We start from the raw sequence: 13,607 nt of genomic DNA, 5'->3' as shown, positions 1-13,607 counted from the left end.
CCCCCCCCCCCCCCCCGGTTCCTTTTTTTTTGATGAATGTGAACTTATTTTTTCCCCTAGAAGCATCTATCTTTGTTTTTATTCTCATATATATTTGAAATGTGAAGTTTGGATTCTGTGCAATGTGCTTTTTTGATTATGCTGTTTGTGCTAAGTTCTCTTGATTGCTGCAGTTGTTAGGTTGATGTTTGATGAAATGGTATGATTGGGAGAATACTCTTTGGCATTGGTTTGCTGGTGTCTGTGATTCCAGTTCTAACTATTTTTGGAAAAATGGTTGAGGACTATTACTATGTCTTATATGGTGTTTTGCAAAATAACATATGAGATGAACGGAACCAATAACCACTTGTGTTGATGGAATTTTTTGTTGGATTGGGAGCATGAGATTCATTTTGGTGTAGGAAGTGGAAGTCTTAGAAACTCTTCATTGTGAGGAGGGGCCGTTTAAGTCACCGTAGATTAGTTTTAATAGAGTAGCTTGATAATGAATGTTACGACTGCATGAGAACCGTAAAATAGTTTGGGTAGGACAGCTTCTGTGCCTGATAGATGTGGTGGGAGTTGATGTTTTATCCAGTGGTGTAATGAGACAACTTCTCATGACAAGTGGAGAGGGTCTATATAGAGTTGCACATTTTCTTTTCTGGTTTCTGACAGCTCTTTAGTGAATGAAGCTGACATTTTGAAACTTCATTCCTTGTGGGCTCATATAGCTGATGATTAACACACTTAGTATTAGGCGTCTCAACTTGGGCTCCATTTTCGTGGTTGCACAAGTTGTATCAAACTCTGAAAAATACCAGCCTAGCTTGAACAAGTTGAGCAACACTTCTTCTCCTTGCATATCTAATATAGTCAACTGCAACCATTGATTTCAAAACCTGACAATATCTGATATTGGATTTGTTCAATAAGTTCAATCATAGCATTTAATTCAAACAGATTGGTGATATATGTGAAGAACCAATGCTCATCTACTTTCTTATTAACAAATTAATAAATTGAATTACCAACTGTACAATTTTATTTAGCAATATGATTATTGTACCAGATGAAAACATTTGTCACTTGAAAACCACTCAAACTTTGTCTTCTGATCTAGTAAAAAAAACAAAAATTTGAGAAAGCAGCAAGATAGGAATTACAAAGATATTTCTATTTTATTTTGGGTTCTTACTCATGTTCCATTTTTTAGCTACTGTTTCCAGTTTTGTTATGTTAAAATACGAGTTGTCCTAATATCCTTTAAACCATCAGCAAATCATGCTTTTTGTCACATGAAAACTCTTGGTTCTAAGGTTCTGCTTTTTTCTGTGGTGGTGCATTCACTTTTTGGGCCTTTTCTTTACCGAACTACCATGCAGATTAGCTATTTAAGGAGGGCATTTCCATAACCATGGTTATCCGTTGCTTCAGTGACTTAGTGAATGTACTGTCAATCTGAAGGAGGTGTATAGAAGCTTCCATAATGAGCTGGTTGATAATATTTAAAAAATGGCTACATTTCTAGGACTTGCTGCAGATACAAAAACTGTAAATAAAGTCTGATCAAGAAGTAGATAAATAAATGTGTTCTGCCCCTCTCTTAGAGTGGGGATGGATTTATGCTTTTTCTTGAAGTAACCACAGCCGAAAGGGAATTTGGGTAGAATTGCCGGATTATATATGGTAGTCTCATTATATTTTGTCATCTGCTTAAGCCTTATCTAGCAGGAACTACTCGGTCCTGAGCAGGTGGTAGGTACCCAGGGGAATAGTCAAGTTGCACATTTTAGATTCTCCTGTCATTAATAAAATTGATCTTGCTTTGTGTTGCTCTTTTACAACCTAGATGTTTGGTTGTGGAATTGTAGTATGTTCAGCTTAATCTACAAGGAAAGTTGATGGATTTCCTTCCACGAAAAAGAAGGAACAACAGGGGAAAAATCACCGTACCTACACAATTTTCATTTGTTGTCCATGAGTAGTGTATAATTAGGAACATTGCTTATTGAAATTTAAAAGGAAGAATATGTCTAATTTACTAGTGTTTCTGCCAGATCCTCCCCAAGGAGGAAAAAAAAACACTTTTTAGTAGTTTCTGAGAAAGTTCAATATCACTTGATCCGAAAAAAGAAGAGGTTATATAATCAGCAGCAGATACACCCATTTTCTAGCTCTCTTTCCTTAGGTACCCTACTATACTTAGCAGGGCAGAATGTGCAGCAAGTTTCCCCCCTAGAACTAGGAACTCCTGCTGTTTTCCTTTATATCCTCTATCCACTCTGTTATTGTGGCTCCCTGGTTTTTTTCATGCACCTAGGGACACCGTGTTATAGTCGAAAGAAGGGGAAGATAAGTTGTGTTACCTTTTTTTTTTGCTTGTAATGCTTCTTTCCCCTTTGAATTTGTCACTGAAACTGCGGCAGAGTAATTATGTGAAACGAAGAAGTTGGTTGAGGAACTTTCATTGACTACTTCTTGATGCTCTGTATATTCTATGATTCTTTGCCTTATATTTAAAAATGTTTCTTGCCTATCATGAGGAAGGCGTTGTGTAAATTTGTCTCTTTTATAATTATTCCAGGAAATTTGGATTATGAATGCATCGGAGCAGACAGCTGTTCAAACACTCATCTGAAAGACGTCGTGTGGCTCTTGCATGATAAGTTTCTTTCAAGAACTTAAAGTATGGGAGGAAGTGAAGTCCTAGTGAATTTGGGAGCATGTTAGCTGTTGGCTCTCACATTCTTCTCTGTCATATAGCTTGTCATCAACAAGCTATATACAGAGGAGGTGGTTATGGTGGTAGTACTGTGATGGTATTTAACACCTGTTTGTTGAATTAAAATATTGTGTGCTGAAAAAATCTATGTTTTCAGTGTCATTGTCAACAATTTGGCAGGATCAAGGTCCTGCAGCTGTAACCTGGATGTACAAAGAGCATAATAGGCTGATGATGTGTATTGTTTGTTTGCTTTGGGAGTATTTATTGCATTGTAATATCACCATCAGGGATTTAAATGGAAATAACAGTAGGGGGGTGTACATACTTTCTCAATTTCTTGTCTGGCATAATATGCGCCAAGTTATTAACTGACCCATCGATGCATTTGCTTATTTTGAGCTTTATATAACTGACCCATCCATACATTATTTTGTAGAAATGTTGGGTATAATATCAAAAGAGCTAAATCTAAGCCTCCGGCTGCAAGAAACTTGCAAAGGATACAAAAACAATTGATCCAAAAAGATCCAAAACTGTCGCTACATAATTTTGTTTTTTTTAGTTTTCTTTGGCAAACTTGATTCCCTTTTCAATGGAGGAGAGCAGCTCTGGCTTAAGAGCCTCAAGTCCTTGCTTCTCATAGTCGTTAAGTGGACCCAACCCTAGGACTTCCTCCACTCCATTTTTCCCAAGTCTTACCTGCAAAGGCGATCAAATTGAATGACATGTATAAGTAAGCAAAATGAAAATAGTGAATTACCCACAAGTCAGTTGATAAGAGGAAGTACAAAATTTAGCCCATGATTCAAAGTTAACAAGCTATCTACGTTCAGATGCGTGTGTGACTAACAACAAATAATAACCTAGGATGTCAACTTAGTTCTTGACACATTCGACTTGCACTGTTGAAAAGCTACCAACCATTCCACATAAGACATGCTTAATCAAGATCAATCGATGACTCATTATGTAACTACCCCTCAAACACATCCAGAATAGGCACAGCTTCAGACATGCTTAAACAAACCTAAACTTGAACTATATAATTTGTTTTTTACCTTTTCATACCCACATGATAAGAGGGCAATGACCAAATGAATCAGACAGTTCAGAGAAAAAAGTGAAGTATTCAGCACAATGATAAATTTCATCAAGACACATTTGCAGTATACATGACCTCCAGTGTCTTTGTAGGAAAAGAAAAGGATTATTACCTTGGATGCAAAGAAGGGAAGCTCGGTGACATTGGACTGCACAAAAGCACATTCAACAACATCGGGAACTCCATTCAACCCCTTCAAGCAAGCATCGGCAAAAATAGCCCCAGCATAGCTGCACAAGTAAAACTAACTGCTTAGAACCGAGTATGCAAATAGGGAAGGCCAGTAATTGAAGTGGTTTGGGGCAGTAAATGTCAAAAAAGTTTCTTTTTTTTTTGTTTCTCTACAGCCCTAAATATTTGACTATGACATTGGGCAACACCACAACTTATTCGTAAACAAAATCTTGCAATCAAAGTGAAAATCCTTCAGGCAAAAAAAATAAATCAAGAAAAACATTGAAGTGGAAACATACGCCATTGAGAGGGTGGCTGAACCCTTTCCAGCCTTGGCCTCTACAACTTCTGTCCCACCATCTTGGGTTCGCTTTGTGAGTGCAACAATTTCCTCATCTGACAGATTTGCCTTTGGAGTGGCCTGTATCCAAAATTTCGTGATAAAAACAAGACTCAATATGCCACAATATTGGAAATTACCAATAACAACTTAGATAATACATACTAAAAAGAGTTCAATCAAACACTTGCAACATAAAAAAGATAATAATAGACACTAAAAAAAGAAAAAGCTTTATGACAAGGGACAAGAAAAGAAAAATTACTTGAGAAAATAATGGGAGGATAGTTATGCCAGCATGACCACCAACTACCGGGAGATTGACCTCTGAACAACGAAGCAAAAAGTAAGTAAAGTAGACAGATAGTATTGTATGAATTTACAGTTTCATGTAAAGCGAAACAAAATCAATTCAAACAAAAAATCAGACAAGAAGACGCACCAGCAACATTTACTTTAGCTTTTCCAGCATAAAATGTCTTGGCCCTAACCACATCAAGCATGGTAACTCCAAAGAGCTTCTTTTCATCATAAGTTCCAGCTTTCTTAAACACCTCAGCAGCAATTGGGACAGTGGAATTCACTGGGTTGCTTATCATATTGACCAGAGCCTTTAAGTTTACCAGAACAAGCAGCAAATGAGAGAAGAAATTAGAAACTTTTTCAATCTCCTAATATATAACCCCCATATACAGAGATAATTACACAAGCATACTCACATTGGGACAGTACTTAGCAATGGCCGTGCATAGAGATTTAACAATACCCGCATTAATGTTGAACAGATCATCTCGGGTCATACCAGGCTTTCGGGGAACACCAGCAGGAATGATAACAACATCAGCTCCTTCCAGTGCCTGCCCTAGCTGCTCTTCTCCTGCAAAACCGGCAACCTGCAAAGTCCACAAATATATTTACAGATCAGAATTGCAGGAAAGAAAAACCACAAACTGGCACAAACACTATTTAGAGAGGTTTAGGCCACAAAAGGTAGATGGGCTTCAAATCGTTAACTACTGGACAGTGGACGCCTAAAACAACATTGTAATCAAATCATCTTGAAATTAAAACAGGCTACTGATGCAAAGAGTAAAATGATCTGGTGTTGAACTCTTCATTGCTGATAAACACCTAGTTTTCAGCACAAAACCTTGTACTTTAGTAAATCATTCACGAATCTATATATACTTGTGTGATACACACTCGAAAAATAGACTAAATAGTGGAATGAAGTAAGCAACAAACTCAAACTCACTAGTGAAATCGACTAACGTAAATCGGATCGGAGCTCGAGATTCAGGAGATCAAAAAGCATGTTTAAAGAATCAATCAATCTACCAGTTACGTCTTAGTTCCAATTTAGTTAATACAAATCCTCATTATCAATCTTCGCCAATACTCATACAAAATGAACAAAAACAGAGAATTCCAAGTAGAAAACGCAAGGGAGAGAGAGAGTAGAAAACAACCTCAGATCTGGTGTTGATGTGACTAACATCGGCGGCAACACCGGGAGTACCGGCGATATCGTAGAGTGAAAGGCTGGATACTAAAGGGTTAAGCTTCATTAGAAGAGATAAAGGCTGTCCAATCCCTCCGGCTGCCCCCAAAACTGCAACTTTCCTCTCCGGTGCGGATCCCGATGCGAATCCACGGCGAGATACATAGGATGCTCCGGCAGTGGAGCTCCGGCGGACGATTGATTTCAACATGGAGGTCCTCATTTCGGAATATACAAAAGAAATGAGGAAAAGGTAAAAGCTACGGCGGAGAAAATAAATTAGGAGTTGTGGTGTGTTACTGTGTGGGCACTATTTATTGGCAACAAAAAAGCCTGTCAAAACTTTCATTTGTGATCTCGAGGACATCTTTATTTCTTTTTATCATATTAGATTTCGATTAAATTTGAAATTTTTTTATTGAATAGCAGACCCTTGAATTCAAACATGTGATTTAAGACGATTGTTCGTATGTCCAGGGGATGAATCTTGTTTGAAATAGATGGTATGAATTTGTCAAACATTCAACAAGAAATTCTTCGTGATCATATATAATTATTTTTAAGAATGTGACTAAAGACGATTGTTCGTATGTCTGGGGGATGAATCTTGTCTGAAATAGATGGTATGAATTTATCGAATATCCAACAAAAAATTCTTTGTGATCATACGTAATTGTTGTCAAGCATGTGATTAAAGACGATTGTTCGTATATCCGGGAGATGAATCTTGTCTGAAATAGATGGTATGAATTTGTCAAACATTCAACAAGAAATTCTTCGTGATCATGCATAATTATTTTCAAGAATGTGACTAAATACGATTGTTCGTATGTCTGGGGGGATGATTCTTGTCTGAATTAGATAGTATGAATTTATCAAATATTCAACAAGAAATTCTTCGTGATCATACGTAATTATTGTCAAGCATGTGATGAAAGACGATTGTTTGTATATCCAGGGGATGAATCTTTTTTTTGAAAGAGATGGTATGAATTTGTCAAATAATCAACAAGAAATTCTTCGTGATCATACATAATTATTTTCAAGCATGTGACTAAAGACGATTGTTCGTATGTATGGGGGATGGATCTTGTCTGAAATAGATGGTATGAATTTATCAAATATTCAGCAAGAAATTCTTCGTGATCATACATAATTATTGTCAAGTAAGTGATTAAAGACGATTGTTCGTATATCCAGAGGATGAATCTTGTTTGAAATAGATGGTATGAATTTGTCAAATATTCAACAAGAAATTCTTCGTGATCATACATAATTATTTTCAAGCATGTGACTAAAGACGATTGTTCATATGTCTGGCGGATGAATCTTGTCTGAAATAGATGGTATGAATTGTCAAACATTCAACAAGAAATTCTTCGTGATCATACATAATTATTGTCAAGCATGTGATTAAAGACGATTGTTTGTATATCCAGGGAATGAATCTGAAATAGATGGTATGAATCTGTCAAATATTCAACAAGAAATTTTACGTGATCATAAATAATTATTGATTTCTCAAAGTTATAACCAAATTGGTTTTCTCACTTGCTTTATGTTTTGTTGTCATACATACTTCATTTGTCATATTTTTCTTTTGCTACCATGTTTTGATCATTTTTCTTTGTCTTTCGAATCAAAAGCCTATCGGAAACAGACTCTCCACCTACAAAGGCAAGAGGTAAGACTTGCGTACATCTAACCCTCCTCACACTCTACTCGTAGAATTACGCTGAATACGTAAAAACTTGTAGAATTACGCTGAATACGTAAAAGCTATAGTAATAGTAGTATACTGACACAAAGAAGGAGAACAAAACAACCACTGCATATAGATTGACATTAGAAATTTGGGCACATTGCTTAGAATCAAGAAATAATACTCAAAACCAGCTGGCCTCTTTGATCACGTCTCCAAAACCTTTATGCTGAGACAATGTCACAAGTGAACAAAAGAGATCAAAATATTTATCAAAAATTGTTATCTTATTAACAAGCCTGAAAAGGGAAAAATAAGATGTAGTTTCTACCATTAATCTCACAGTAGGACTAAGGATTAGCTCAATTATGCTAACCGTTATAGCGGAACCTTTACAAAGAGAGACTTACCAGCAGAAATTATTATCATGGGGTTGTTTTCACAGGAAAAAAGGCTCATTTACAGGAGCTCCCACTCAGGTTCACAGATGTTGCATGTGGACGATTCCGTTGAGTGTAAACATGGTGAAGGAAGAGAAGGTAATTGAGAGAGCTCAACGTGCTGGCTCGTTTCAGCATCCACGTCTGCATACAAAACAGCCAATTGCTCGTATTCCTTTATTCTTCTCTTTCGAGGAGCAAATGCCTCCTGTATCAATTCCTGTAGTATAGCAGATAAAGTTGAACGTTAATTGAGTTCAGGATTTGAAGTAGAAGGGAAGCTTATAAATAGAGACGTTACCTTGTACGACTTATATTTTCTTGGCCTAGAAGAAACGAGATGGTGTAATTTATAGTCAATGAAGGCACAACTTTCCTTGGGCAATTCCTTATCAGTTAGATCAATTGTTTCCATGCCCGGAAGATCAATGGAGCTATCATTCATACATCCTGCAAAAACACATCAAGCAGTAAGTAGATCTCAGATGAAAAGCAAAGATACAGATGCTCAAATTTGAGAAGCAAGCCACCAATCGGAAGAAAGTAGTATCCATGACCATGTATAATTCCACGTTATTTACTCTCAACCTATAAACCACCAAATTTTTTCTAATGGATCCGCATCAATCCTCGCTAATTTATACCTCCATGAAACAGATCGAACCTTCTTCAGGCAGACTTGGCCAAATACTGATATTAAATCTCAAAATACTATGTGTTCTATGAAATGATGAGGATACAATATTAAATGAAGTAGCGATCAACTGGTATGATCTTTCCGAAGAAGGAATATCATCCAGAAATCTTCTGTCAATTCTATAAAAGAACAATCCTTTTATTTCTTCAACAACAATATACCCGGACGCAAAAAATAAAGAAAAAAGAACATAGGTTATGTCGAAGGCCATAGGTTAAAATAGAGTCCAAGAGGAGCAGCACGAACCACAGAGGTTCCTCTAGTGAAATCCCACAACCCTTTTATTTTTCCATAAGTCTTACAGTCGAAGAGATACAACTGATCCAACAATATTCATTTCGGTATACTGAAAAAAAGTAGACAAAGCATTCGAGTCAGTATCATCCCTTCACCCTCAAATTTCCTTTTTCATTTCTTTTTTATATGGGAGGGGAGGAGAACAAGGAAAATCTGGGACTGATTAATTTTATTTTGATCATATGATGCTGCCTTATAGAGCTCAAATTTGCAAACCCACAATTAAACTGTGAACTCTCCTTCCGGGAAAATGATATGTTATAGCAGCTCTGCAGCACACACAGGCAATCAACTACTACGTAATAAGCATGTATTGCAGCAAAGAACTGAGTTTTGCACTTATTTCCCATTATTCTCATCGTTTAATACATGCATCATCATCTCAGCTACATTGCCGCAGTTCGATTGTGACTTTGTTAGAAACACACAAATTTCAAAGGAAAGAAAGAAAAAAAAAAACAAAGTTCCTCCATGTAGTACCTATTTCTGCAGGATATATCAGCTGAGGGCTTGGACAACACTCGAGGTCATTTTGAACTGACCTACCATTTCCAACCAACTCGTGAGAACTAGAGGCATTTACTTCTGCAAAAGGAGAAATCTATTGAAGCAATGGATACAACAGAAAGAAAAAGGAAAGTAGAAACAGAGAGAACAAAAAACTGGACATTGTTTATCGTTTACTACTAGACCAGAGGGTTGAAAGAGGAATCCACTTACCACTGAAATCTGTCAACGGAGTACTTGAGGGAACTGGATTGGCAGAAACAACATTGTTTGCACTCACTAAGGAAGTAGGCAAGGCAGATGAGTGGCCAGTGAAGATACTTAAATCAGACTCGGCTTCCTGCATACAGTTTCCAATTGAGGAAGTAGACAGGCTTGAAGATTCTTTTAACAGAGAACAGTTTGATATTCCAGTGTCAACGTCCATACTTTTGTTCTCCATAACACGAGTAAGTACAAGTTCAGATGACTGAAGTGCGCTTGGAGCATCTTCTAATGCCAAGGTTGTACTAGACTCTTCAGATACAAAAGTAACATCACCCAAAAAACTCTTACTCGCGGCAATGGACGCCCCAAATCCTGCATCATTTCGTGAAGGAGGTATAACAGATGCAAATGCTGGGGTTAGTGGCAAACTGTTATCTTCGACAGAACTTGATTCCTTGGATGCAAGTCGATCCTCACTGATGATATTGTCTTGCAAGTTCGTCAGAGTTATTGAAGCATTGGAAATGCTCTCATCCTCTGGGAAGGTCCTAAGTTCTGTATCATAAACTGAAGTTGGACGTTGTAACTTAGTCATGGTGGGATTTCCTTCACTTTCCTCCATTGAAAATGATAATGACTTTGATAGAGCCATATCTCCAAAGGAAATTGATTGATCAGTGACAGGTTCCACCTCCCTAGAGATATTCCGTTGCAAAACCATTTGACTACTTGATACATTAGAAATACAGTTGATAGCATCAGGAGAAGTATCAAACATATTTTCATTAATATAGGCCGTGAGTTGTGATGTAGACAAATTATCCAAAAATGAACTTGATCCCTTAGCCAGTGGTTGTTCCTCCCCGACCATATCATCTTGTTGTATAATCTGAGAGCTTGATACATCAAAAAAACACTTACCATCATCTGAAAAGCTATAGCACATGGTATCTTTCGAATCTTTGTCAGAACAGGATTCAGATGAAACTCTGTCTTCCGAAGTACTTGGTTTGTCAACTACCAGTGCTTCCTCCCTTGTCATATTCTCTTTAAAAACATTACATGAGTTCTTACAAATCGCAGTGGCACACTCATCTCCTACAGAAAGATCAATTTCTGCTTCTTCAGAAGCTACACCATCAAGTTCAGTTGAAGTTGAAGCAGCATGACTTTCAAGGGAATTCTGATTCTGACATGATTTCTCTTGGATAGGGTTGTGCGTAGTGTTGGCCACTGAACTAGTATGAGTGTCACCGGCGTGCTTTGGCTTCTCATTGACAGCCTGTGCTTCTTTTTTTACATGACTGTCCACTGGGATAAAAAAATCTGGCACCACACCAGAGTAAAACTTTTTCATGTTTGCACCAACAGTTTGCACCTGATTCTCGACATACTTAACTGTGTCCTAATATTTAAGAAGTAAGTCAAATAAAAGCTGAACTACTCGTAAGATAGTTACAAAGTTCTGTCCATTCCAACAAAATATAAACATATAGATTCCAAGGAAACAAAACAACCAAAGAGGATCACATTTACATACCTTAGTTACAAATTCATCGACCTCCTGACACACAACCTCAAACTTGTGGTAAATGCTCCCAACCCAACTTTTGCTTCTGGATTTCTCCATTGGTGCAATCTATGAATCAATCAGGAAACTATATCCTGATAACACTTCACGATCATTTAAAGACTAGGCAATGATTTTATCCAAAATAGCAGTGTCACCTGCCAAAAGCAATAATCTGCATAAACATCATGATTAAGCATTTTGACACATAACTCGGGAGACATAAATCTAGGCAGCCAAACACATCACTGAGAAACCCCAATGCAGCTTAATTCAGCTTCCTCGGAAATCTACAAAAGGCAAAAGTTACAGACAATTTTAAAAGTTATGGTATTATCTTAAAATCCTTAAGGGTAATTTCTTAGCAACACAAGACAAATCAATATCGACTACCTTGATATCTAAATAGAAAGCTGTAAACTTCTCAGACTTATCAATTAGAAACCACTAAACAAGTAACCAATCTATAACACCATTAGCAGATAGAGTACAGAGAGATTTCAAGCACAAAAGGGGTACACCACACTACTAAAAATTGAATTAATATCATGCAAGTCTATGAATCAATAAGGAAACTACATCCTGATAACACTTCATGGTCATTTAAAGACTAGGCACTGTCTTTAACCAAAATAGCAGTGTCACCTGCCAAAAGCAATACTCTGCATAAACATCATGATTAAGCATTTTGCCACATAATTCGGGAGACATTAATTTAGGCAGCCAAGCACATCACTAGCAATCCCAACGCAGCTTAATTCAGCTTCCTCGAAAATCTTCAAAAGGCAAAAGTTACAGACAATTTTTAAAGTTATGGTATCATCTTAAAATCCTTGAGGGAAATTTCTTAGAAACACAAGACAAATCAATATCGACTATTATGGTATCTAAGTACAATAGAAAGCTGTAAACTTCTCAGACTGATCCATTATAAACCACTAAACAAGTAACCAATCTATAACACCTTTAGCAGATAGAGTACAGAGAGATTTCAAGCACAAAAGGGGTACACCACACTACTAAAAATTGAATTAATATCATGCAAGTCGATGGCCCAATATCAAACTAATAAGAACAAATACTACACACTATTAAGGGATGATTAGATTACAAGTTGGGTTTTGAGTAGGAAAAAAAAGAACTAGGTCGTACAAAATTAAGAAGCAAAACGGACAGCAAATCATTTGTAATGATCAAGCTCTTACAATTACAACAAAGGGACAATATGAACAAAGATTCAATCTTTTAACAACAAAAAAATAATTACTGTAGTCCCGTAAAGTGGAGTCTGGAGAGGGTAGACTGTATGGAAACGTTACCCCTACCTTAGAGGTAGAAAGATTCCATCCTTTCAAGAACACAAAATGTTATGTAAAACAAAACATCAAAGCCAACAAATAATCACACATCAAAAACCAACGATCATCACCTTAACGAACTAAATTACAGTACAAGCCAGTCAACTTCATCATCTGAGAATTCCCAAAAAAAGAACTAAACTATCACAAGGTCTCAACTTTAATTTCTATACTAACCAAACAAAAGAAAAAAATTACCCATATCCTCAACTACAGTATACACCAAGAAAAGAAGTATCAGATAGAGTACATAGAGATTTCAAGCACAAAGGGGTCCATCACACCATTAAAAGTCGAATTAATATCGTGCAATTCGATGGCCCAATATCAACGTAATAAGAACAAATACAACACACTATTAGGGGACGAATCGATTACAAGTTTGGGGTGTAAGCATTTGTAATGATCAAGCTCTTGAAATAACAAGAAAGGAACAATATGAACAAAGATTCAATCTTTTCAACAACAACAGCATAACCACTTTAGTGCGGTCTACGCGGACCTTACCCGTACCGTAAAGGTAGAAAGATCCTATCTTTACAGGAACACAATATCTTATGTAAACAAAACATCAAAGCCAAGGAAAAAAAATGCATAATCACACATCAAAAACCAATGATCATCAGCTTAATGAACTAAATTACAGTAGAAATCAGTCAACTTTATCATGTGAGAATTCCCAAAAAACAAGAACTAAACTATCACAAAGTCTCAACTTTAATTCAATACCAACCAAACAAACAAAAGAAAAAAATTACCCATATCCTCTACAAGGGCTTTAGGCCCCAAAAAATAAGGGCTTCTCAAAGAACCAAAAACCAAAAAACCCCAAATTCAGTTGACTCAAATACGAAAACATACCGAAGATGCACAAAGAAGACATAAATTCGATCAATAGGCAAAGATTAAACGCAGAAGCAAAAGCACTGAGCAAAAAAGATGAAGGAGATGCATATACGTATAAAAAGAGAAAATATTGTTAATGGTGACGAGCACAGTATT

General features: G+C 36.7%; 3 protein-coding genes across 8 annotated transcripts in view; 1 reads left to right on the top strand and 2 right to left on the bottom strand.

Moving 5' to 3' along the window:
* LOC107025674 (transcription factor GTE4-like) overlaps positions 1-3,043 on the top strand; it is a 6,573-nt gene extending 3,530 nt beyond the window's left edge. Inside the window, exon 5 of the mRNA XM_015226434.2 lies at positions 2,570-3,043. The gene's annotated coding sequence lies outside the window, so the exon portion shown is untranslated. The remainder of the gene's footprint in view (positions 1-2,569) is intronic.
* LOC107025677 (malate dehydrogenase, mitochondrial) lies at positions 3,025-6,179 on the bottom strand. Its single transcript, XM_015226440.1, has 7 exons — positions 5,796-6,179; positions 5,046-5,219; positions 4,769-4,937; positions 4,592-4,653; positions 4,286-4,407; positions 3,925-4,042; positions 3,025-3,409 (listed from the first exon to the last, which is right to left on the bottom strand). The coding sequence occupies exons 1-7, from the start codon at positions 6,048-6,050 to the stop codon at positions 3,269-3,271; spliced, it is 1,041 nt and encodes a 346-aa protein (XP_015081926.1). The 5' UTR covers positions 6,051-6,179; the 3' UTR covers positions 3,025-3,268.
* Positions 6,180-7,636: 1,457 nt separating this feature from the next.
* LOC107025675 lies at positions 7,637-13,607 on the bottom strand. 6 transcript variants are annotated; one of them, XM_015226437.2, is made up of 6 exons: positions 11,218-13,357; positions 9,684-11,082; positions 9,444-9,548; positions 8,271-8,419; positions 7,940-8,189; positions 7,637-7,758 (listed from the first exon to the last, which is right to left on the bottom strand). In XM_015226437.2, the coding sequence occupies exons 1-5, from the start codon at positions 11,305-11,307 to the stop codon at positions 7,989-7,991; spliced, it is 1,944 nt and encodes a 647-aa protein (XP_015081923.1). In that variant the 5' UTR covers positions 11,308-13,357; the 3' UTR covers positions 7,637-7,758; positions 7,940-7,988. The 6 variants fall into 6 exon arrangements, with proteins under 6 accessions (XP_015081923.1, XP_015081924.1, XP_015081921.1 ...); XM_015226438.2 differs by adding an exon at positions 13,467-13,607 and having other exon boundaries at positions 7,640-8,189; positions 11,218-11,405; XM_015226435.2 differs by adding an exon at positions 13,467-13,603 and having other exon boundaries at positions 7,640-8,189; positions 11,218-12,023.

The sequence above is a fragment of the Solanum pennellii genome, chromosome 7 (assembly GCF_001406875.1).
Source record: "Solanum pennellii chromosome 7, SPENNV200".
In the NCBI taxonomy this organism is placed as follows: domain Eukaryota; kingdom Viridiplantae; phylum Streptophyta; class Magnoliopsida; order Solanales; family Solanaceae; genus Solanum; species Solanum pennellii.
This window is presented reverse-complemented; position numbering and strand designations above follow the sequence as displayed.

Excerpts from the sequence above, each read along its gene's own strand:
- LOC107025675 (XM_015226438.2), bottom strand. The coding sequence starts at position 11,307 with ATGGAGAAATCCAGAAGCAAAAGTTGGGTTGGGAGCATTTACCACAAG. Across the intron at positions 11,083-11,217 it reads TCGATGAATTTGTAACTAAG|GACACAGTTAAGTATGTCGA; the intron begins GTATGTAAATGT and ends CTTAAATATTAG. Across the intron at positions 8,420-9,443 it reads GATATATCCTGCAGAAATAG|GATGTATGAATGATAGCTCC; the intron begins GTACTACATGGA and ends GTGTTTTTGCAG.
- LOC107025677 (XM_015226440.1), bottom strand. The coding sequence starts at position 6,050 with ATGAGGACCTCCATGTTGAAATCAATCGTCCGCCGGAGCTCCACTGCC. Across the intron at positions 4,654-4,768 it reads AGCTAAAGTAAATGTTGCTG|AGGTCAATCTCCCGGTAGTT; the intron begins GTGCGTCTTCTT and ends TTCGTTGTTCAG. Across the intron at positions 4,408-4,591 it reads TCCTCCCATTATTTTCTCAA|GCCACTCCAAAGGCAAATCT; the intron begins GTAATTTTTCTT and ends TTTTGGATACAG.